The sequence below is a fragment of the Mustela erminea genome, chromosome 8 (genome assembly GCF_009829155.1).
Source record: "Mustela erminea isolate mMusErm1 chromosome 8, mMusErm1.Pri, whole genome shotgun sequence".
In the NCBI taxonomy this organism is placed as follows: domain Eukaryota; kingdom Metazoa; phylum Chordata; class Mammalia; order Carnivora; family Mustelidae; genus Mustela; species Mustela erminea.
In genome coordinates, this window is record NC_045621.1 from 8,024,687 (window position 1) to 8,048,338 (window position 23,652).

At 38.2% G+C, this 23,652-nt stretch overlaps 1 protein-coding gene across 2 annotated transcripts in view; it reads right to left on the bottom strand.

Moving 5' to 3' along the window:
• DNAH7 (dynein axonemal heavy chain 7) overlaps positions 1-23,652 on the bottom strand; it is a 252,745-nt gene that overhangs the window by 166,506 nt on the left and 62,587 nt on the right. For both annotated transcript variants that reach the window (XM_032354246.1, XM_032354245.1), the window contains 7 exons: positions 23,158-23,236; positions 19,372-19,596; positions 17,165-17,311; positions 14,741-15,426; positions 12,646-12,832; positions 4,349-4,542; positions 2,658-2,856 (listed from right to left, as the gene is read on the bottom strand). In XM_032354246.1, coding sequence (XP_032210137.1) covers positions 2,658-2,856; positions 4,349-4,542; positions 12,646-12,832; positions 14,741-15,426; positions 17,165-17,311; positions 19,372-19,596; positions 23,158-23,236 — 1,717 coding nt within the window. The remainder of the gene's footprint in view (positions 1-2,657; positions 2,857-4,348; positions 4,543-12,645; positions 12,833-14,740; positions 15,427-17,164; positions 17,312-19,371; positions 19,597-23,157; positions 23,237-23,652) is intronic.

A 23,652-nucleotide genomic window follows, 5' to 3' on the forward strand; every position in this document is an offset into this window, starting at 1 on the left:
ACCAGCTCAGGTGTATAATTCATTTATGGAGAGTACTAAGAGAGTACTAAGTACTAAGAAAGTCGGGCGCCTGGGTGGCTCAGTGGGTTAAGCCGCTGCCTTCGGCTCAGGTCATGATCTCAGGGTCCTGGGATCGAGTCCCGCATCGGGCTCTCTGCTCAGCAGGGAGCCTGCTTCCTCCTCTCTCTCTGCCTGCCTCTCTGCCTACTTGTGTTCTCTGTCAAATAAATAAATAAAATCTTTCAAAAAAAAAATTAAAAAAAAAAAAATAAGAAAGCCAAGAAGTCTCATTTATGTTCTTTGTTACATGTTTTATGTCAAATTCATGTACTTCTCCTCCATATGTTTTCAGTGGACTGACATATCCGCTTTTTCCACCAGGCGTATTGAGAAACATTCTAATCGTTTCTGTGTATCGACCAAAAATAGTAATGTTGCCTGTGGGGTGAAACCCACTTTCATGCTTGATTTCAGAGAAAACTGTCAAAATTAGATTTTTCTGAGAAATACATAAAGGATGTATGAACCGTTCTGGATTTCTAGTCTAGCAAGATATTTATGGAGCTGAACAGAGATGAAGGGCAGTGTTGCTGTGGATAACAAAGAAAATTTCAAAGGCTAGAAGGAGCCACAGAAAGGGGATGGGAGGCGTGCGGAGAATGGGAGGTGCTGTGCAGAAATGTCAAGGAGGGGGTGAACACACGTTCTAGAACGGAAGTACCATAGGTAGATGGGAAGTGTGGAAAGAACAAGAGGAAGGCATTAAAATCTAAATCACAATTTCTACATAGTTGGATGAGGAGAAATATGATTGTGAAAAGTTGTACAATATTGTGTGTAAGATATATTTATTTGCGGCATATAAAATATATGTATATATACATATATGAATTTATATATATTTTGGTAATAACATACACATGATAATCTAGTAAAATAAAGGGGCAAACATGCCAAGAACATGACTTTTTAAATTAAAGTGACCCCAAATTCACTTAATTTAAGCATGCTTGAAAGAATGCAAATACATACAGTAAAACATAGTAACACACATATCTCTCTTTGTGGTACTTTATGCTGCAGTTGAGTAACATATTTCAGTAACACAAACTTATACATACACATTTAGGGACGATACTTCCTACATAATTCCTTTCTACCCCTCTAAACGCTCTGGAATAGCAATCAAAATAACTTTCCTAAGCGCTTTGACAAAAAAATTTAAAATAATAGTTGTAATAGTATTAGGCCTAAAAAATGAGTTATCACTGTGCACATCAATTAACAAACCATATAACCAAGGCTGCTAGGTCGTGCTCAAAGTGGAATTCATCTACATTGCTTATAGCTACATGTACGGGAATCTTATTTGTCAACATGTATCAAGGCCTATGAAGTCTCATCTCTTTGACTTACAAGAAGTTATCAAAAGAAACAATTCAATCAAAGAAGCTAGTTGTATCCACGTGGATATTTAATGCACAATAGGGAGAAATGACTTTATATCTACTTAAAAACTATTATGCAGGCAGATATTAAAACTATACTTGAGAAAGAAGCACTTAGACACATGATATCCACTGAACACTTAGATTCTTTTTTTTTTTTTTTAAGAATTTGCTTCTTTTCTTTTATTTATTTGACAGAGATCACAAGTAGGCAGAGAGGTAGAGAGAGAGGAGGAAGCAGGCTCCCCGTGGAGCAGAGAGCCCAATGTGGGGCTCAATCCCAGGACCCTGGGACCATGACCTGAGCTAAAGGCGGAGGCTTTAACCCACTGAGCCACCCAGGTGCCCCTGAACACTTAGATTCTAATGAATTTTTTCAATAATGTGTGAGAGAATCTGAAAAATCAGTGAAAACTGTTGTTAAGACATCATACCATATTTCCTTCTCATTCCTGCTCTCAAGATTCCCAGCTCAATCATGATTTTTATTCTTGACGAAGAACTTGAATGCTAAGTCCACATTACAGGGAAAAAATGAATTTAAGTGCTCGACTAATCTATATTTCCTGCCATGACTTGAAATTTTCTACTAATAAAAATAATTATAAATGACTGAGTTTGTGTTTTATGAGACATGGAAAATATGAAGTGACTGTTATGTTAAAGAAAGTGTTTGTGATTTTCTAACATTTTGGTACATATTTTGTATATATACAGGAAAAAAAGATTCACTATAGAAACATACATGCAGGGAGACTGATGTGGAACTATAGAGAGATGCATTCAAGGCAAGACTAAACATAGACTTTATACACCAAGGTGTGTTGGATTAATAATGAAAGAACCAGCATGTGGTTGCAAGAAATGGAACTTATGGCTAACAACCAAGTTTTCTGTAGTTTCAATGGTATTTTATCCCACTTTTCAAGTGAATTGCCATGAAATTAATTTCATAGACCATATCTCTGTCTTTAACCTATCTATTACAATTGAACTGGCAATTCACGACTCAATTTATGTCTTAAAAAAAAAAAACACAGCGCATTTATTAGTGATAAACTTTTTACATAATCTCTACCAAAATGGGGCTCAAATCCAGGTCCCTGAGAGCCAGAGTCACATGCTTTGCCAACTGAGACTCAGGTTCCCCCAATGATACATTAATATTCCACATCTTTACTGGAAATAGTGATAAACACAGCGAAGTACCTTGTGGATGGATTTAATCATGACTCTCTCCAGCTCCACTAACCATTTCTCCACCTGGCCTCTGGCTTTGGCCGTTGAAATGGTCTCTGTGAGCACCACAACCTCTCCTTCACTACTCTTCATGTGAGTGATGTCTAAAGTTTCTGTAAATTCTACTTTTGCAATTCCTTCAAAACATTTCTTCAAGTGAGGCTGCACCCTGTCGGGGGAAAAATGTTTAAGAGAATTAATCAAATTAAAGCAACTCCTTATCTGTCGGTGTTCTTTGTGTCTCAATCTTCATTCACAACGTATAAATCTGCATTATGTGTTAGGCCCCTACTCGATGCTGTCGGAGATGAAACCCTGAGGGGGAACAAAAGACATGATCCCTGCCTGTATGGATTACACAGTCCAGTAGGAGGTCATCATTAATTGAATAATCACAAAAAGATCTGCTAAACTATAATTATAATAAGAGCTACAGAAGAGACACCGTGAGGCTTTGTTTCCAACACAATGAATTAAAAGTTGTTAGAAGTAACGCAAGGAGCAAACCCGTGTTAACTAACAGATAACACACTAACTGGAAGAATCTTCAAATGCACAAAACTAACTTTTTCAACTGGGATCTTCATAGACTACTTACAAATTGTGAACTAGGTTTAGCACTTTACATGCTTCACAGTTTGCTAAATCAACTGCTTTGAAGGTTTTCAACTATAGTCATTGTAATAGAGATGGGAAGGGCTAAAGTCCTCATTTTTTGGCATGTTACCAATAACCAGTTGAAGTCAATAGGCAATAAAGAGGCATAAAAATTCAGATGGAAATCTGAGCCTAAATTAATATTTTTGTTTGGATTACTTATCTCCGACTTGGAAGGCACAAGGCACAAGGCACAAAACTAACGAATTTAATAAATATCCGTTCACTTCCTGCTATATACTAAATATACACATTCTTCTAAGGAATTGAGAATCAGCATTGGGGGAAAAAAAGTCAAAAATCTCTGCCATCACAGAGCTTATATTCTGCTAGAAGAAATCAGACAGTAAACAGGTAAGTACATTACCGAGTTCGCCAGATTATAAAAAGTATGCTGAAGGAAAAGAGGGCAGAGGATATAGTCCAGGAAAGGCAGCTGGGAAGGCTGGAATGGTTGCCATTTTAAATACAGTGTCAGGGGAAGCCTTCCTGAGGGGCAGACATTTGAGCACGTTTCCACAAAAATCTAGGGGAGGTAAAAGAATTCATGGATATTTAGATAAAGAGTATGTTAATGCAAAGAGGACAGTACGCTGAGAGAGGAGGCTGCCTCCTCTCTTATAGTGGAATTGGAAGGACTGTAACAGAATGAACAAGAAAACTAGTGGGGGATACACAGGAAGGATAATGCGAGACCACCTGTGTGGGTCACTGCAAGCCCCTAGAAGAGTGAAGTGTTCTGAAAAACCTGTAAGAGAAAATAAAGTATGAAATCCTCCCCAACATGTATCACATGTGGAAAAATATCCCTCAATGATATCATGTTTGTAATAATTACACTGGTTACTGATAACATTTAGAATATTCTTGAACATAATTATATACATTTAGACTTTACCTTATTTTAAAAATTAATTTAAACAGATAAACACATAGCCATGTGTTTACATATATTACATTTATATATATTACACATGGCCATGTGTAATATATGAGTTACTTACCTAGTGGGATCTTTAGTCTCAGACAGTATCTCAAGAAGTTCATCATTAGACAAGAAAAAGAATCTGGGGAAAAAGAGACGTTTCTTTTCCAAATATTCATTAAGTCCTTTAAGAATGAGTTCCAAAAGTTCATTTGATTTTTTCAGCCTTTCCAGCATTCTCTCAATAGTTACAACTTGTAGAACATGTTTGTCCTAAAAATTAAAAATACCCAACTCAAAAATATTAGGTACCAGCTTTCTTTGTATTCATATTACACAACTAGGAGATTACATGTTTTTAATTGAACAAAGGTTAACCGAAATTTAAAGCGAATATTTTTAAAAAATAGTCCTGCATAGTCTAGGTCTAACTAGCCTCTTAAATTAGTAAGAGTCATGTTGACTTGAACCATAACAATAATGCTCAAGTTTCTCATTCTAAGTTGGAAAGCGTGAGAAGCAGAAAATGAGTATGAAAGAGAGGAGAGAAGACAAGAGGGTAAGGGGGGGGAGGGGGTGCAGGGAGGAAGTGAGAAGGAGGGTGAGCAGGAGGGCAAGCACCCCCCAACAGGCCTGGGGCAAGAACAGCGAACTCACAGGAAGGATAATGGGAGAAACAACAGTAGGACTTGTGTTGGCCTTTTACTCTTGGAGAAAAAGCATTTAAAAAGTGATAAATCATCATCATTTCAGATGTTATTATTATCAGTAATAAAACAATACAAACCCTGTTTTACAGCTATAGATAAAACTGTAAGCGTTTGGGGGTGAAGAAAGGAGTTTCTGATAAAAATCTTACACTACGGTGAAATGTATTTGGCATGACACAGTAATACTGCCTGCTGAAGCACTCAAGTTCCAGGTATGGTCTTCCTGAACTCTCCGGAAGCCAAGACTGCTCTACTGTGAAGGCCTGGATTTCTGAACACTTTGTCACAGAAAAGTACCACTGTGAGCTGTTTGGTTTAACATTATTCAAACATGGTCAAGTTTTTAAAAGAGTTTCTTTTATGCCGTGGGACACAAGATGAGACTTCTAACCAAGAGGTAGTCTTAAGAATTGATATTTTTAAAAAGTAAATAGTTTCTTGATTTATAAAACATCCATATAGAATAACCACTGGGTTTATGAAAATCTTTAGAAACAGATTTTTAAGATATAATCTAGATATCATTGAAATAAAATTCTTTTTACTTCTTTTGATGTCATCTAGGTCTAGTCTTGGTCTTTTAACTCCGAGCTCAGTGATCACCACTGACACCAACAACAAATAAGAAAAGTTCTTTTCTAAGTAAGCACCAATATGTTAGGAAAAGGTGCTAAAACACATTGGAAATACTGATCACCAGGCCAAATAATAGTGAGAAGATACTAGTATATTTATTAATATATGTAACAGGGCATTGTAGAAAATTTCTAGATATTAAGAGAATGTTGTTAAAAAATTAAACATGGAATTTCAAGATTACTGATTTAGCTTACTTGTGGCACTCAGCCATGACTAAGAGATCAAAAATGTCAGCTGTAAATTGTTCTATACAGAAATTTTATACTTCTGCATGACTCTCTAAAATGTTTTTGTTAATGTACTTGGAATGTGGCTAAAAAGGGAAGATACATGTTCCTGCTTGTTTTGATTTTTATTTGATTTGATTTTGATTTGTTTTTTATTTTATTTTTTAAAAGATTTTATTTATTTATTAGACAGAGATCACAAGTAGGCAGAGAGGCAGGGAGAGAGAGAGGGGGAAGCAGGCTCCCTGCTGAGCAGAGAGCCCGAAGCAGGGTGAGATCCCAGGACCCTGAGATCATGATCTGAGCTGTAAGCAGAGACTTTAACCCACTGAGCCACCCAGGTGTCCCTTGGTTGGTTGGTTTGTTTTTCAGCGTATCAGTATTCATTGTTTTTGCACCACACCCAGTGTTCCATGCAATCCGTGCCCTCTATAATACCCACCACCTGGTTCCCCCAACCTCCCACCCCCCCCCCCTTCAAAACCCTCAGATTGTTTTTCAGAGTCCATAGTCTCTCATGGTTCACCTCCCCTTCCAATTTCCCTCAACTCCCTTCTCCTCTCTAACTCCCCGGTGCCCCTTGTTTTGAATTTTAACAGTGTAACTTGGAAACACAGCAATTTAATCAAATAATATAATTATCATTAATACCTGTTTTCTCAATAAAACAGGTTCCTATGAAATATATAACAGATCATTCTATTCTCTTTAAAGAGGTAATTTTAAAACGACATTTTCTTTCCTAACAGTTTTATGTTTAAATAGCATTTTTTAAAAACGCATGTAAAAAGAAGCGTGACAAAGACTCAGATCAAAATGTGCAATTCATCCAATCAAGAAAGCATAGAGGAGTACTCTTGAACTCTTAAAAACGAAAACCAAAATGATGTTCTCAGAGTGCCACCTTCTGGTAACATGTGCCTTTCCTTGTTGGAAACAAAACAAAACAAACAAAGAGCTGAACAGTTGCTAGTAAATGTGAAAAACTCCTCTCACAAATCAACAACATTTGTTTCATTCTCAGCCAAAGACCTTATTGCAATATTGCTATCTTGGATCTTAGGTTTGAAAGCTAAAGAAAAATTCCGCTATTTAAAACAAGAGGTCATATTTCTTTCCCCAAATCTTAAAATTACAGAAGAAAAACCTCTGGAAGCACTTAACGTTTAAGTAAAAATTTTTTATTGGATTCCTGAGGTCAAACCTACTTAGATTAGCTCAATGAGAAAAAACCGTGAGAGCTCTGTATGAGCAATGCACCTTTGTGTGCGGACTTCAAAAATAAAGAATCATCTCATGACCGGAAACTAAAGAACCTTCACTTCTTTCCTGCGAGAAGGGGACCATAACAGAGGCTGCATCAGCTGAAGGACAGCGCAGACCTGGTTCCTACATCCCAAGGCTACTTATCAGCTGTGTGGCCTTGGGTGACTTACCTCACCAGAATCTGTTTTCTTATCTCTAAAATGGGAATAAGAGCGCTCTTCCACAGCTGTTACAAGGAACAACTACATACAGAAAATACTGGAAGCCCCTAATATGGCATGAGCATAGGAAGCACATGGACATGGAACCACCTTTATTTTCTCTTCCATCACTGTCTGTTGAAGAGACAGACAGACAGACGGATGCTACTGGGGGTGGGGCGGGTGGGTGGATGGAAGGAAAGAGTTACTCCGCTCCCGCAGTTTCATGGAGTTAAAGGGAACAGTTTATAATCTGCCACTCTTCAGGAAAGCTATTCATCATTGTAAAATGAAACTGGCTTTAAGTCCCTTTAAGTCGTGCCAAAAATCTAGCTCCGCAGTAGGCATTTGCTGACACGCGAGCAAACACGGATGAGGCGAGCCTGTAGACACACAGGGCAACTCAAGGGAAGTAGAGGCCTCCGTGGGGCACCAGGATGGAGCTCACTAGCTGTGTTCTCAGGACATAACAGTAAGACGTTCTAATAGGAAGCTACTAGAAATTTGAAACTTTGTATGACTCCCTTGACACTTTCATTACTCTCTGTCTCCTGGAGGGGAAGAAAAAGAATGATTGACTGTCATATATATTTTTGTTGTTAAAGGAATAATTTTACAAACGTACGGGTCTTCTTCTGCTTCACAAGTACCACTACTCTCAGCAGCTCAAGGGACAATCCACTGGGTGATTTACATACTTATAAGATACTCATTAAATCTTTTAAATACTAGGAGACAAAATGTGGATGCACATCGTTTATATGAACCAGAATTTAAAACTCAACTTATTTCTCCCAGCTAAAAGTTTGGACCTTGGGGTACAGTGTCTTGCGTATCTTTCAGGTTTCTTCCAAGGCTTCTGGCAAGGGAGGCTCAGTGATAGGGGCCAGACTACCTGGGGTCGATCCAAGCAACCCAAATGTCCCCATTTCCAGTTCTCATCATCCTACTCTTTCTCGGTAAGTGATCTACCTTTTACATAATAGATCTGGCAAGCCTACAAATTAAATTACATTGTAATTCGCCAACCCACTGAATCAGACTCTATCACTCATTTTTGGCTACATCAAACGTGTAGCTGGGCAAAATAAGAGGCTCTTTGAGGGCAGTCACCGTAGCTCCTTAGTCTTCTGACTACGCCTTGAGTAGAGCTTCAAATTCTGAATTAAGCCAAATCATTCTTTAATTTCTCCAGTGCTTTGAAAAGAATTCAGCCCATCTCATATATTTTTTTTTCTCAAATTCCTAACATACTGACTGATTCCAGCAGCCACCTGGTCCACCAGAGCGTTACCTATAAAACAGACTTCATTCCAGGAGACCAAGAGCATAATTCAAGTGATTTCTGTAGTTCCAGGGTTCCATCTTCAAATGATAACTACATTCTCACCATCCTCAACTAGGCCATATAAACCATCTAGGCCATATAAACTAGGCCATATAAACAATCCTAGTTCCATCTTTGAGGTGTTCATACATTTAAGGCAAAATAGAATCCTTCTAGGTACATTAAGCAAAAAAAAAAAAAAAAAAAGAAAAGAAAAAAAGAAGACACTTAACATAGGGAAAGAAGTGATTACAAAATCATTAGAAGGTCTGAGGGAGCATGCTCCGAGCTCTGCCCCTGCCCCAATCAGGACAAAAGGATACCAGCAATGGCACTACCGCATTTGAGGACTCACTATGGTGGCTGTGAATCCAGGGCTTAGAAAGCCACCATCAGCACTGCCTCTAAACACCTATTAAACTGATGACCAGACACTGAATTCTTGCTGGAAAAGAAGAAAAAAAAAGAAGTCATGTGCTCATGATCTTGCCTGACAGCAGGAATAGCTAAAATGTCAACAAGATGTCTGCTGTTTCACATATGCTTTCCAAATCCCGAGTGAGTGTTTATATCTGTCTACATCTCATTCACTACCCCAAACTAGATGCTAGAGAGTCTGAGGGAGGTGGTTTTTAGCCTTCCAGCTCACTAGGAAGGAGGGAGATGGTGTGGTGCGAAGTGATCGTATTTACTACAGCAAAGAGAAAGGAAGAAAACCAGAATTGACTCCTAAGTTTTTCGCCTGAGCAACCAGGGGAACGGTATTTATGTGCACTAAGAGGAAAAGTTTTGGGGAGAAGCTCAAGAGTGCCTTCTGCCCATACGGACGACAAATAAAGACTTGTAAAGGTCAGAAGTCAAGCTTGGGAGTGAGCACAGTATACGTGAAGAAAGATTATCCACTTCATTCACCTCCAAATAGGAGGCAGTTAACTGGCTTCCATTCCTGACTCCAAGAGAATCTCTTGAAATGTTTTCAAGTGTCTGCAAAGAGAGGAAGCGACATCTACCTCAACTGAAAGTCTGCTCCAGTGCGACCGGAGCAGGAAAAGAACCGCGGGAGATGGTGTGGTAGAAGGACCAGGTGAAGGGGAGGCACAGACCATGTGCTCACGGCTACCACGAGGTACTGAAGGCAGATCCCACCTTTCTGCAAGCCCCAGATGAATTTAAGGGCAACAGACTTTGAAATACACACTCACGGAACACCTGGGGCCGTAGCCACCACTGGAAAGTCAGGTTGAAGGTGCACCCAAATCGCTCAGAGGATGCTCAAGCCTGGGAGAGATGCTCAAGATAGAATCTGTTCCCAGACAGAGCTCGTCGGGAGCTTCACCCATCCGTACTGAGTCAATCAACGAACGCCGCATGTCCACAACGTATCAAAAAGCTAGACCAGTTGGGGTAACCAAAAGTAAAGGTACGATGAGTGCCCGGACCACACTGACAGGAGGCTGGCCACCTTCTGACCACCAACGAAAAGGGCAGCCGGTTCGGCTGGTCAGTGACACCAGTAAATGCTCTCTTTCTCTCCCTCTTTCCGATCTCTCTCCGCGCCTTACCTCCTTCCCTCTGTCCCAGCGCCGCGCAAGAAGCCCAGGAAGGAGAGAAGTAGTGTGGAAGGGCACCCCCCCACATCTCTCCAACGTACGGGAACCTCCGCTTTACCTGCCCTGCGCAAAGGAGACGAGCTCTGGGTAGAACGTGAAACTGAGGTTTTGCAGCAGGTATAGCTAACTCTTCATAGGCAAAACTCTCGTAAGAGTGATTGAAAAATTCTGGAATTACATTGAGAGGTCAATAATGGAGCCTCTCCTAGTGATACAGGATCTTTGGCAGCAGGCTTCAAGACATGGAATTATCTTCCACATTCTTTATTTAACCTCCAAGTCTTTTCTCTTGCCTAGCTCTAAAAGAACATTTCTTAGGAATCCTTCACATGGAAAGTGATGGCTTTTTGTATCAAACACTTAATCCAATGATGTCTCTACTACACAGGTCATCTCATTAGCCTTTCTGAGAAAATATGGACTAAGATTTATTTTCAAAGCTTTGGAGAGTATGGACAAAAGCTGTCCTGAATACTAATATATGGAGAAAAAGAAAATGTAAAGACAGTTCAGGAAGACAATCAGGTATTACAGCATGAGTAAAGAAGTGTCACTCAAAGGAAACTGCTTATTTCGCAATAAGAGTAAGCAATATTTGTTCTGTTTTGTCTGTTTTTCTTTTAATATACAGAGTTTTATTAGTTTCAGGTGTACTTGTTTGTTTTTTGAGGTTTATTTATTTTAGAGAGGGGACAAAGGGGCAGAGGGAGAGGGAGAGAGAATCTTTACAGAGACTACCCAATGATCATGGAACCCAAAGTGGGGCTCAATCCCATAACCCTGAGATCATGACCTGAGGTGAAACCAAGAGTCAGACGCTCAACCGACTATGCCCCCCAGGTGCCCGTGTTTGTTTGTTTGTTTTAATTTTTTTTTAATTTTTTTTCAAATTTATTTGACAGACAGAGATCACAAGTAGACAGCAAGGCAGGCAGAGAGAGAGGAAGGAAAGCTGAGCAGAGAGCCCGATGCGGGGCTCGATCCCAGGACCCCGAGATCATGACCTGAGCTGAAGGCAGAGGCCTTAACCCACTGAGCCACCCAGGTGCCCCCCCATGTTTGTTTTTTAATTCAGCAGTTTGACAGAATTGAAGATCTGCTTCCTTAATTTACTAGTTCAGCATAGCTGCCCTTTTTCTAGGTACTAAAAAAACTATAAAATTTCCTTAGCAAAATGGGATTTTGAAAAGTATTTTGATCAAATACCCAAAAAAAGAATGTATTTTTTTTTTTATTTTAAAAATTTTCTTAACTAGGAAAATACAAGCATCTACTGTTTGCTTTTTTTGGGCAACCAAAAAAATTCTACTTGATCCTTTTTCCGGTGAAAATGTGTATGTGCTGTAAGGGTTGTGCTCTTTTGTAAGGAAATGACATATGAAAGGCTAAACTTTTAAAATAAATTAAAGATGATTAAATGTATTACAAAGTGACTCACCAAAGGTCCTTTAAATATAACATTCCAGTGTGATTAATTTTATAAAAATTTGGTTTATACGGAGTTGTGTTTCAAGTATTACTGTATAAAATGAAGTAAACATTAAATCCATGTCTATCTTTTATTTTTCCTAGCAAATCATATAGCTGGTGTTGATATAGTATTATCCATATTTAGGGTTATAGTCACAACTTACAAAGTTTAAATAATAAAAATATGTGTATTTCTATTTTTAAGGTAGGAAAATATTAAGATAATACTCATCCTACCGTCCAATATTGTACTTGATCAAAAGACCAATGGAGAAATTTACATTCATTTAATGAATATAATTTAATAACTAATATTTCTTCTATTTTAATGTTAACTTCCTAGTAACATACAAAACCATGCTTTACAGGCAATAAATGTCTTTTGAATTCAACAAAAAAAAAAGGTATCTTTTTCAGGTTTCTAGTTTGGGAAACAAATTCCATCCTTGAATTGTCAGTTCAGTATTTGTGTTTTGATTGATTGCGTTTTGTTCGTGTTTACCGGTCTCTTTACATTTACCTTTATAACTCATTTTTTTAAAGATACCTAAAGAGAACTTATTGATGGAGTGACATGCTGGCAGGTTTCCACGATAGTGCAGTTTCAGCGGTGGTTCCGCTCATAACAAGGGGCCATAGACTAGAGAGGACATCAAGTGCTGTGGACCGGTGTCTTCTTGCCAGAGCATCCTGGAGGAACCACTAATAGAACCACAGGTCATTAAATAATGCAAACTACTTTGAACCTCAAGAAGCAGTCAGGACAAAATATCTACTCAGTTTATATTTCTTCCTCTTAGGATTCTAAAATAATATCTGAAAGAGGAACGTATGTGGGGGAAAGAAAATGACTTACTTGGATTATTTCAAAAACAAAAATCTTGTCACTTCAACCAAATAATTACATTCTCAGAGATTTTCACCTACTTGCATAACACTTTTCATTATATCTCTCCACGTTTTATCCACAGTTGTAAATCGTCTTCCTTCCTCAGGCATTTGAGACATAATGTCTGGAGAACTGAAAATGGGCTCCAAATACAGCCATGTGGCTTGGACTTTGAGCCATTCATCCAGAATCTCCTGAAGGAGCAGGAGCTTGCTCTCCCATTCTCTGAGAAGCAAAACACAATGGTTCAACAGAAAATCAAGCAACATTTCAGATGACAAAACTCAAAATGATCCCTGGAATTTTCAGTCCCGTATGCAGCGCTGCCGTTCCTGCTTTTGACAATAAATCGCTAAATTTGTTCTACAAGGTCTGTTTAGCACCCACATTTATGTCTATATGGATACACATGTTCAGATACACCTATCTACAAATGGGCTGGATTCTGTATATGCCACAGCACTGAACCTTTCTGCAAATCAATTCCATGGCTAGGGGGTACAAACTGAGAAGTGAGATTCTGGAGACAGTAATGCTGTTCTTAGTGAAGGACACTCTGAACTTCGTAGGAAAAGTAGTTACATCCAAGATTCATTTCCTTTAACATTCTTCTTTTTTTTAAAATTTGGGCCTATAAAGGCTTTATTTCCAGAACACAGTATTTCAATTCAGAAGATCTAAGTGGCATTTGAAGAAAAATCTGCATAATCTAAAATATAATACTGTGTCATTCATGAGAAGGAAGCATTTTTAATCTACAATAGTGATCAGTTCATTTCTAAATATGGAGAACAAAAATAACGCCAAGATGTCCTCAAGAATAAATATTATAATTACACTCTAAACTTGTGTTTTTTAAAACTTACTATTTTATCAGCACAAGTCTAAGGTCTCTGTACGTATTTGCTCCCTCCTCACCATAATCCATAAGGCCTAGTGTATCTGTTTACCAGTGGGGAGACAAGGCACACAGAAATACCCGGTTGAGGTCCACCCACTAATAAATGATAAAGTCAGATTTGAACCCAGATCGCTGCAGCCACTATGCTGCAGGAGACTACATAGCCATTCAGAAGGATGATCGGTCAGCGGCAACAGACCTTACAGATGGGATAGCTTCATGTGTAGTTTGAAGCACCATTTATAATTAGTGACCTGCAATTTTAGACTATTAAAACCAAGCCCTGTAAATGGAAGTCCTAAGAGTCACCAGGCATTTCCACTCTTCTGAAAGGACTTCAGCATCTGTCAGTGAATTTAACGTCTCTTCACAAGAGGAAACAAATGCCTCGGACTCCCGCCGCTCTTCCCTTTCTCCATCTAATCCCTGACTGACACGGAAGATTCCCCACTAGCCAATGACCTCATGGGTAGCCCATAAAGGTAGCGTCTGGTTAGACCACTTTCAGAGTGGCTAAAAAATTTACTCTCGATGAGCACATTCGAGTAAGCAAGGCAGGAGGCACAGCAGCCGAGGGACGAGGCCAAAGGCAGAGCACACCCAGGGTTAGGGTAACACAACAGTGACCAGAGGCGGACACTGCCGAGCGGTTGGCTTTCCCTTGTCATACAAATTCCCATTGAAGATGGTAGTCGGATTTGGACTTTTTTAAGGCAAATATAAACTGCTTCACACAAATCACAAAAATTGAAAGAAGCAGACAGGATAAGGATTTAGTTTAAGCATCTGTGTCCGATGCCTGAAACCTCAGGCTGTAGTCGCAGCGTTCATACTTCGGCACTTACCACAGAAGTGAAAATTACAATAAGCGTTCAAGAATAATCTATAATAACCTAATTAGTGTATTTGGAAAATGACATTATCTTCAGTGTCATGGTTTAGATGTCCTAAGAGCTATGTGTAGAGATGTGAAATTATTTTTGAGTTCAATGTATAAGATCAGACTGGACACAATAAAAGTGAATATCCAGAGGCCTATTGTCCACTACCTTGGTAATAGCAAAGGAGTAAGTACTATTCCAAATGCAAAAAAGGTTATCACTCCTTCCAATCAACTATTTAAAATATTAAGTATGAAGGGCAGAATCAATTTGCAAAAAGAACTGTACAGTACAGATAAGTGACGATTATGGTAACACAACCTAAACATGGTCATGTAAATATCACTTTACCTTATTTGTTTCTCATGAGGCTTAATGAAAGGAGAGCCTCGCATAGTTTGCGTTTTAATGATGTGGTCGTCCAGCAACATCTGGATGTCATCAACCGATGACAAAATAAATGTCCCGCTTTCTCTATAAGGAAGAATCACAAATTCCATTGCGTCCCACTCGTTAGTCATCTTGTCCATGGCCTTTTCAAGAGAGTACTCTTTGCTAGCTGCTTCACTAATCCCTTCAAACCTATCCAGATACGGTTCCAAATCCATGTCTAAAAAAGTGAAGACAGTGGAGTCGTCTGCCGGCTGCAGTGGGAAGCCAACAATGTTGGACATGGCCTCCCAGTGCCGGGGGCGCAAGCCAGGATTACAGATCACTTGAATCAGAGGAATGTGCTGCTTGAAATCTTCTACCTTTGCTCTTACTTTTTTTGTCATTGCCAATGCATTTGGAGAATCATGGAAGGTTTTTTCCAGCTTATACAGTCCTCTCCAGTAATTTCCAACATCTATTTCTACTTGGTCGGGATTCACCTTATGATACGGTCCTTCAGTCCATCCTCGGTATTTGTTGCTAAATTCCACAGCAGTTTCATAGAGACGGAGGTAAGGGTTCAGCCCATCCTGGATTTTTTTACGTTGAGGGTATATTGATGGTAGCCAACCAAACGCCTCTTCCTCAGCATTAAATTGCTCGATCTGGAATGACAGGTATAAGGTATGTTATTCTAGAAGTGAATGATACTCAAAATTAATTTTTTGAAAATATTTTTATCAAAAGTGGCCCCAAGCTCTCAATAAGCCCCAAAGTAAAACCGAAATTAGGCCATAATCGAGAATTACTGAGCAGTAATCGATCCTATTTCTTTTTTATAACATTTTCCAGAGAATAGTATCTGGTTAAGTTAGTTAAAATAGTAATGGTATATATTTAAAGAAGTCTCTATCCATCCAGATATATTGAAGTTATACCATGATTTATTAATTGACTAGAACTTGAGTACTTTTAATACACACAGCATTGTATCAGGTACTGTGGAAAACAGAGGGAAAAAGTAGTATATTGCAAAATACCAACACTAAGGAGGTGGTATATATCAGGAAATAGACATGCATATGTAGAAAGTGAAATTACAATTGTTCAACAATAATATGAGGCAATAGAAGAGATGTCTTAGAGTAGTATCTCTTTAATATACATGAATAGTATATACTAAAAACGCTATCACTCCGAGGCAGGAGATCATGGTAAATAGGTGCTTATGTAGAGAAGATACAATCAGAGCTGGTCTTGAAGACGTGTGTGGGATAAGAAGAAGCAAAGAAGGGGCGCCTGGGGGGCTCAGTGGGTTAAAGCCTCTGCCTTCCGCTCAGGCCATGATCTCAGGGTCCTGGGATGGAGCCCTGCATCGGGCTCTCTGCTCAGCGGGGAGCCTGCTTCCTCGTCTCTCTCTGCTCTCCTCCCCCATTGTCCCGCCCTCACTCATGCTCACTCTCTCTCCAATAAATACAATCTTAAAAAAAAAAAAAAGAGGCAAAGAAAGCACTAATTTCCTCTTTGTTTAGTAGTGAAGTTTGTGAAACTGTGGATGGTTTAAAGGAGAAATCTATAGATTTGAAAAGTGTGAATTAGGTATATAAACTATGCAGGTTACCCAAAATTTCAGTGGCCACAGAATTCTAAAATCTACAGCTTCTGTTTTCTCTACATGTGTTCAGACTTCAGTGACTGTTATAAACTATTTAATTATCTGAACTAATAAGATACCAAAATCCTTTGATGTAAGAAAAATGGGAAAGCATCATAATATGGTCTGTTTTCATATTTCCCCTTTTTGTTAAAAAATGCAATTAAAAATCTCAAACATCTCCTTCGGCAAAGGGTATGGCTTTTCCACCTCAAGCTGCTTCTAATGAGAAAGCCAAGTTCTGACATAGCAATATCAGGGAAAAAGTGGCTCAACGGGAGAAGATAATGGGCATAATTTCAAAACGCAGTCACCAAATCTATACCGCCTTCTATGAAGATGGGCACACTATAATGAGGAAGCAGGTGCTAGCACATGATATAAATGATTAAATGATGCACAATAAAAAATAAGCAGATGGAAATATCACTCTATCTTTCAAATAAAAGGCAAAGGCCACTGAGATAACTACCAAAAGAAAGCAGCAAGGTTGCTTCTCCTCGAAGCATGTCTATAAGATCTATTTTTACCATTTATTATTTCCAAAAATGTTTAATTCCAGTATAGTTAACGTATCGAGTTATATTCGTTATAGGTGTAGAGCATAGTGATATTTGCAGCATTTATATTATTCTCTCAAGGTACTTGAACTTTCATTTGAATCTATTTTTAAAAGGTGAATGTACAATACAAACGCAAAGCTCTTTCTTTTGAACTAATTCATCCTCTTAAAAATGTTGGAATTATACCTTGTCTGCTGCTAAGTCCAACTTCCCATTCAGTGTTTGAGCCTTTTTCAGGTATCGCTGTACATCCTGAAGGTCTCCAAAGGAGTAAAATTCTTCTGCCTGTTTAGCATAACTCTCCAATTCCTCCACAAACCGTTCACACCGTAACTAGTACAAACAATATTTGTTGTTAGGATTTTTTAAAGGTAAAACCCCTAGGCATTGCAAGAAAGTATTTGTAAAGATTATCAGAATTATTATTCTATGTTGTCACAGGCAAAAAGACAGGAATCATCTTGAAGAGAACAAGGATCTAAAAAATGCAGCATTTTTAAGAGTCAGGATTTAAAAGTAATGAATTAAGCTTCCTATAATTCAGGAATTAGATAAAGTTAACTTTGTTTTATCAATCTAAGATATTATAACCAGTAAAATAAGAATGGATTAAACAACGGTACTATTCTTTAGTATGCTAAAGAATGTGTGCTGACAAATGATTTATAAGAATTTTTTTAAATTCATAATAATCAAGTATGAGGCTAAAAGAAAGCTCCAGTTTTTTAAGGGCTATAACAAGATCTGTGGCATTTTTACAAACAACTGGAAAAAAACCCAGATTTTCTTTAATCGTGTTCTGATATTCAGCATCTTTTCAATTTTTGGTTGCTAAAACAAAATACTCCAAGGTTATTTTTCTTGTCCTATGTACTCTCTTCACAGGAAATGTGCAAGACAAATACATCTGGATTTTAAAATCTAAAAACTCTAACTTTCCAACATAAAACAGGTGTGTGGTTTTTGTTTTTGTTTTTAATGAGAAAAGCTCATTACAAAATTGTCATTGGTAAGGCACTCTAAGTTAAATGGCTCTAAAAATAGAGCTCTTAATAAAATATTCAAAAGTCAAATCTGAGTTATTAAAAAATGGATTTTCTATTTTATGGATTATCTAGGCTGATTTGTATCCTCTTTAGCTCATGGAAATTTTATAGTTCTGGTGCAGTGGGGGAAGGACAATGAGAAGATGAAATTCCTCAACATTATAGGAAGTTTGCAGAATAGTAAAGTATAGATAATTCTGGGCCATCTAACAGTTTGCTAAGAATCTGTTATAACTTCTGTGTCTAATATTTGTGATTCATGATGTTTTCTACGGGTTTAAAAAAAAACCTGAAATGACCTAAATGCACAACAGAAACACCGACTACTGTTTAAAATAAAAGTTTTTGGTTAAGCCTGTGAATTAGTCTTCCAGCATGTTCTGTCAATTAACCACATTTGCCGTAATGTGATTTGCTATAAGGGACATCTCTCCTGGCTGACCTGGCACGAGTCTCCTCGCTTTGGGAACCTCAGCTTCTTCATTTATACGGTGAAACTGAATATATGAAGTCATTTATGCAGACACAGCCATGGAGCGCTCCCACTGTTCCCGTGTGTGGGACACCTCACTGGCCACGGTGTAAAGGGAGAAAGGAACAAGGAAACAGCCTCTATCAAAGGGCTGACCGTCCATGGGGGAGACACACCGGACAAGGACATCACGATCGGGTGGTTAGTCCACGGAGATGCGTCACAGTGTAATGGAAGCGGAGAAGCAGCAGAGCTGAGCTCTGGCAAGAGGAATTCTGAGAGAGTCGCTGGCATGAGAATCCCGTGAGTGGGCCAGGGGTGCGCTCGCTGGCAAATGGAGGGAATGCGCGCGAGAGAGGAGAGGTGTAGCGGGCCAGGGATCTAAAAGTTGCTCAGGGTGAGCAAAAAGTCAAGAATGAGGAGTGGAGGAGGTAGACGAGACTGGACAAGCAGACGAGGGGAAAAACACAAACCGTCGTCTATGTAGGACACCAGAGAAGGCGAGAGTTATTGAATGTTCGAGTGAGGACTCTGGGCACAAGCCTTAGGTGATTCAGTGTGTGTGAAGGCACACTTTGCTGAGAGAGCTTTGATGTTAAATAAGGAAAGCAACTCAAAAAAGTACTATAAACTGTATAAGATAAACACTATTTTTATTAATGGTCACTTGAGGGCAGTATACTAGGATTTTTCACCCTTGAAAAGTCAAGAAATGATAACATATCGAGCCAGTACGGATACCATCTTCCTCTAAAATTGATGGCATGAGAAAGCTTAAATATCTGACCTGTGAGACAGAGCTGATGATGCCACGTAAGTTGAAACTTAAGCATTTCCAGAAAATGAAAATAATTCAAAATATCTGTGATGCCAACCTTAAGGCCTTCTTGATATTGTTCTGTTTTCTCTTTAATGATTTTCCTATGTTCATCAAAAATTTCATCCATTCTTCCATACCACTGAAACACATTATTATTGAGCCTAATGTCTGCTGGAGAAAAGTTTGTGCACTCGATGAGGAAGGCGAGGCAGTTTTTAGAATCCACCAGTCTCTGGCCCAGCTCGACCATGTCGGTTGTCTCTACTTTCTGAATATAAGCCTGCGGGAAGACAAAAGTTGCAGAAGGCATTTTAAGGAACAGCTTAAGTCAAAACATAGGCTGTGGAAACGCTACGTATAAAGAAGCATGAATATGCACAGATTTGTTGGAAATGTAGACTTTGCAGTTTAAGAGAGAAGACCGCAGCACAGTTTTCCTGTCATCGTTCCCAAGCACCTCTACACAAAAGCAGTGGGAAAAAAACAGAAAATACTAAACAGCACATAAGAAGCACTGGAAAACCAGAGAGTGTTATGGGTTTCTGGGAAAGATGAAGCAGGGTAGTATCACCTATGCTTTCACGGTCGCATATTGGGGCCCCTCCTAGTCCCCCTCCAGTGCCTGCCACCCTGCCAGGTGCTGGCAATTCAGTGTGACAACCAACAGCCCCCGGCTTTGCTCTCAGAGACTTGTTGGGGGAACAAGTATTAGTTGAATCGCCACCGTAACAAACGTCAGATTGCAGACTTGCAGCAGACACCAGGGCTACACTTTTCTTAATTACAAAATCTAAAAGAGAGCTATAGGCAAATATAACAAGAACTGTGCTAAATCTGTATGAGGATAATGATAATACCTTATTGAGGGACATTTTAAAAGTTCTGAATAAATTTGAAAACGTAGGTTAAGATGTAACATCCTCAAGATGTAAATTCTCCTCTAGTAAGTATAAAACCAAAGCAATTTCAATCAAGATTGCATTGGCAATTTAAAAAACAAAATTCGTCATAATTCTGACAGTCTCTGAAATCATAAATACTTGAGTAGCAAAGATAATCATGAAAAAAATGAGAGCGAGTAGCCAAATATGAAAATATAATACATACAGATACGTTATTTAAACAGTTCTTGTTCTGTCCCAGGAATAGAGGAGGAAGAAGAACAGAAGTCAGAACTAGATCCATGTACATGTGGAAATTGAGTGTTGAAAAGATGCATTTAAAATTAGGAGTCAACTGACAGATCATTTAATAAATCATATTAGAGTAATTAGCTACTGATATTGGAAAAACTAAGGTTCCTTGTTACCTAGAAGAAATACAAAGAAGGTACATTGTTGTGAAGAAAGGAACTTGCGGCAGAGTAATGATTTTGTTTTTGCAAAAGCAAATCTGTGAGAAGTGGTGGTGAATGCAGGGGGTGTGTATGTGTGTGTGTGTGCACGAGCACACACAGACATGTACACACGTATATGTGCACATACACATAGAGCTCTCTCAAAGCTCTTTTGACACATGTTAACTTATATATCTGAGTAATATAAATGTTGAAGGAAACCTGCTTCCCCATTGAAAAACGAGAAGGCTGGCGATTACCTGTAACTGCTTACATCCAGCTTCCCTTGTCTATAGCTACCCTCCCTATCTGTGAAGTAAAGGCTTCTTGTTCTCATGTTTTTAAAAGTCTATTTAATCTTCATTTTTCTGTCTTTCTCTCTTCTTCTCTCTCTCTAGTGTTATTTAGACTTAATACTGTATATATGTTTGGAAAGAGCAGAATTCACACTAAAAAAATCATCACTCTAAAGAAAGGAATTATGGGAAAAGATGAACTTCTGCTTCTGCTTTCTACTTTGTAAAATCCCAGATTATTTAAAATTTTACTTCTGTGATTAAAAAGAAAAAAACCAACACTATCTAAAAGTCTTTCATTAATATATCATTTTAACAAGACCAAATATTATGTTACAAATCCAAACAAATAAGATGGGAACCATGATGGTTTCCACAAGTAAATAAATGTCTAACTGAAAATATACTTTTATAATGTGATTAATCAGATTTCTGTGTATTCAAATGAATGGATTTTTATTTCCCCAACTGATAATGACTGATTTCAGTACTGCATAAACCGAGAAGTTATTTTACTATTGTGTGACTAAACTTTTTTAAGATGCAGAAATATTTTTTTTTAAAGATTTTATTTATTTATTTGACAGAGAGAGATCACAAGTAGGCAGAGAGGCAGGCAGAGAGAGAGGAAGGGCAGCAGGCCCCCTGCTGAGCAGAGAGCCCGATGTGGGACTCGATCCCAGGACCCTGAGATCATGACCTGAGCCGAAGGCAGCGGCTTAACCCACTGAGCCACCCAGGCGCCCCAAGATGCAGAAATATTTTAAATATCAGTTAATGAATCCTATTTGCTAATTCTGTTACAGATTGTTATGAACAATAGAAATTCACACTAAATAATTCCAAATTTGTAAATATTTCCAGTGATGGCTAGGAGGGTAAATAAATGACACTCTTCCTACTCAGCATTATTTTTTCCACAGGCATATATGGTTGTGGAATTCTCCAACTACTTTATAATCATCCAGGATCAGAGTGCCACTTGACATCTTACAACAACTAATATAAAATATAAAAATCTAAAAGTGATCGCATACAGGTGTGTGTATCAAATACACATACATACGCATTCACACGTGCTAACACCAATGCAAGTACAAAGACTTTAAAGAAAACAGATTTCTTTTAGTTAAATGCTGATATGTAAAGTCAGTTCTAATGATTTAAAAACTTTTCTTTGAAAGTTGACTAATTTAAAGAATGTACATAAGCACTGTAATTTCTTGCCTATACAAAGTTTTGAATGATTTTACGTATTTTGCTGGGTTTGCTTCCCTATCTCACAATCTAAAAAGAAAAGATTCTATTTTAGATCTTGGGAATGCTGGGTAGGAAATGGGGTAAGTCCTATAAAAGCTTGTTGTTATAAGAATGAAAAAGGAGTAAAATAAAATTGTGATTAGCTAGTTGTTTTATACTGTTTTACTTACCAGTAGGCAGATTTCTAACACAAAAGGAACACCAAAAATGATTAAAGTGAGACTTACCTAATATTTTTAGTAGCATAAATCCTATGCTCAAAACTTATTTCGGCAAATTACCACAGAAACTTTTAATGTATAACCAAAATAGCCTATAAAAACAAATTATTAAAGATTAAATATTTGATTAAAAAAATTAAGAATGGCACATATCTCAGGTTGCCCAAGACAGTCCTGGCTCATGCTATTAGCATGGTAGTAAGTATTAATATTGTTCCCAAAAATATTGGTAGACAATACACAAACAGCTCCGATATTTCACCTCTCCCAATAGCCATACCCTGTGGTATCTTCTCATGCTGTGGCCATGTGACTTGCTTTGGCCAATGAGATGCTAACTACTGTGATGCACAGAGACAATTGAAAAGCATTTGTACACCTGGGTGTGGTTTTGTGTCTCTACCATGCCATGAGAACACGTCCAGTAAGCCTGCTGGAATTTAAGAGACAAGCAGAGCAGAGTCAAATTGCCAAAGATCGTTTCGCTAGTCAACTCAACTGAGAACTAGCTGACCCAACTGAGTGAGTGACCCAACTGGGAGCAGAACCAGCCGGGAGCACCGAACTGTAGACTCATGAGCTAAGAATAACAAAACAAAACATTACTTTAAGCCTCTTTTAACTTTCGTAGTGATTTGTTATTGTATTATCATGTTGATAATTAACTAATAACAGCTGGGGAAACAATTAACTTACACACATATGACTATAAAGTTTATAAATAATACCTTCATTTCCATTAGTTCTGCTGTATTTGGAGGAGTGCTAAGAGCTTTTTCTGCTATCTTCTCAAATTCATCACATAATCTGAAATACCAGACAAAATCAATTTATGTAACTAAGTTTTATCCTTAAATATATTCTTATATACTAAATGTGCCCTTATGTGAAAAACAAAGTAAGATGATCTTATCTATATGACATCTAAAAATCTGTGCCATTATTCATTCAATACACATTTAATGATCATCTCTTACATTTGCAACTATAATACTAAGTGACAGAGATAGAGAATTGTAGAAGACGTAATAATGACTCCAAGCGGTTCATAATCCTGTATAGAAAACAAGGCCATAAACAATCACTTCCGACCTAGAATTTTAGGGGTTCTGCCAGAGATTTAGTTGAGATAGCACCCAAAAAAGTAGTATTAAGTAAGGGAGTGATTAACTCTACTTGCGGCGAACAGTTAACATGGACTTCTATGCTCAGAAACTTCTAGT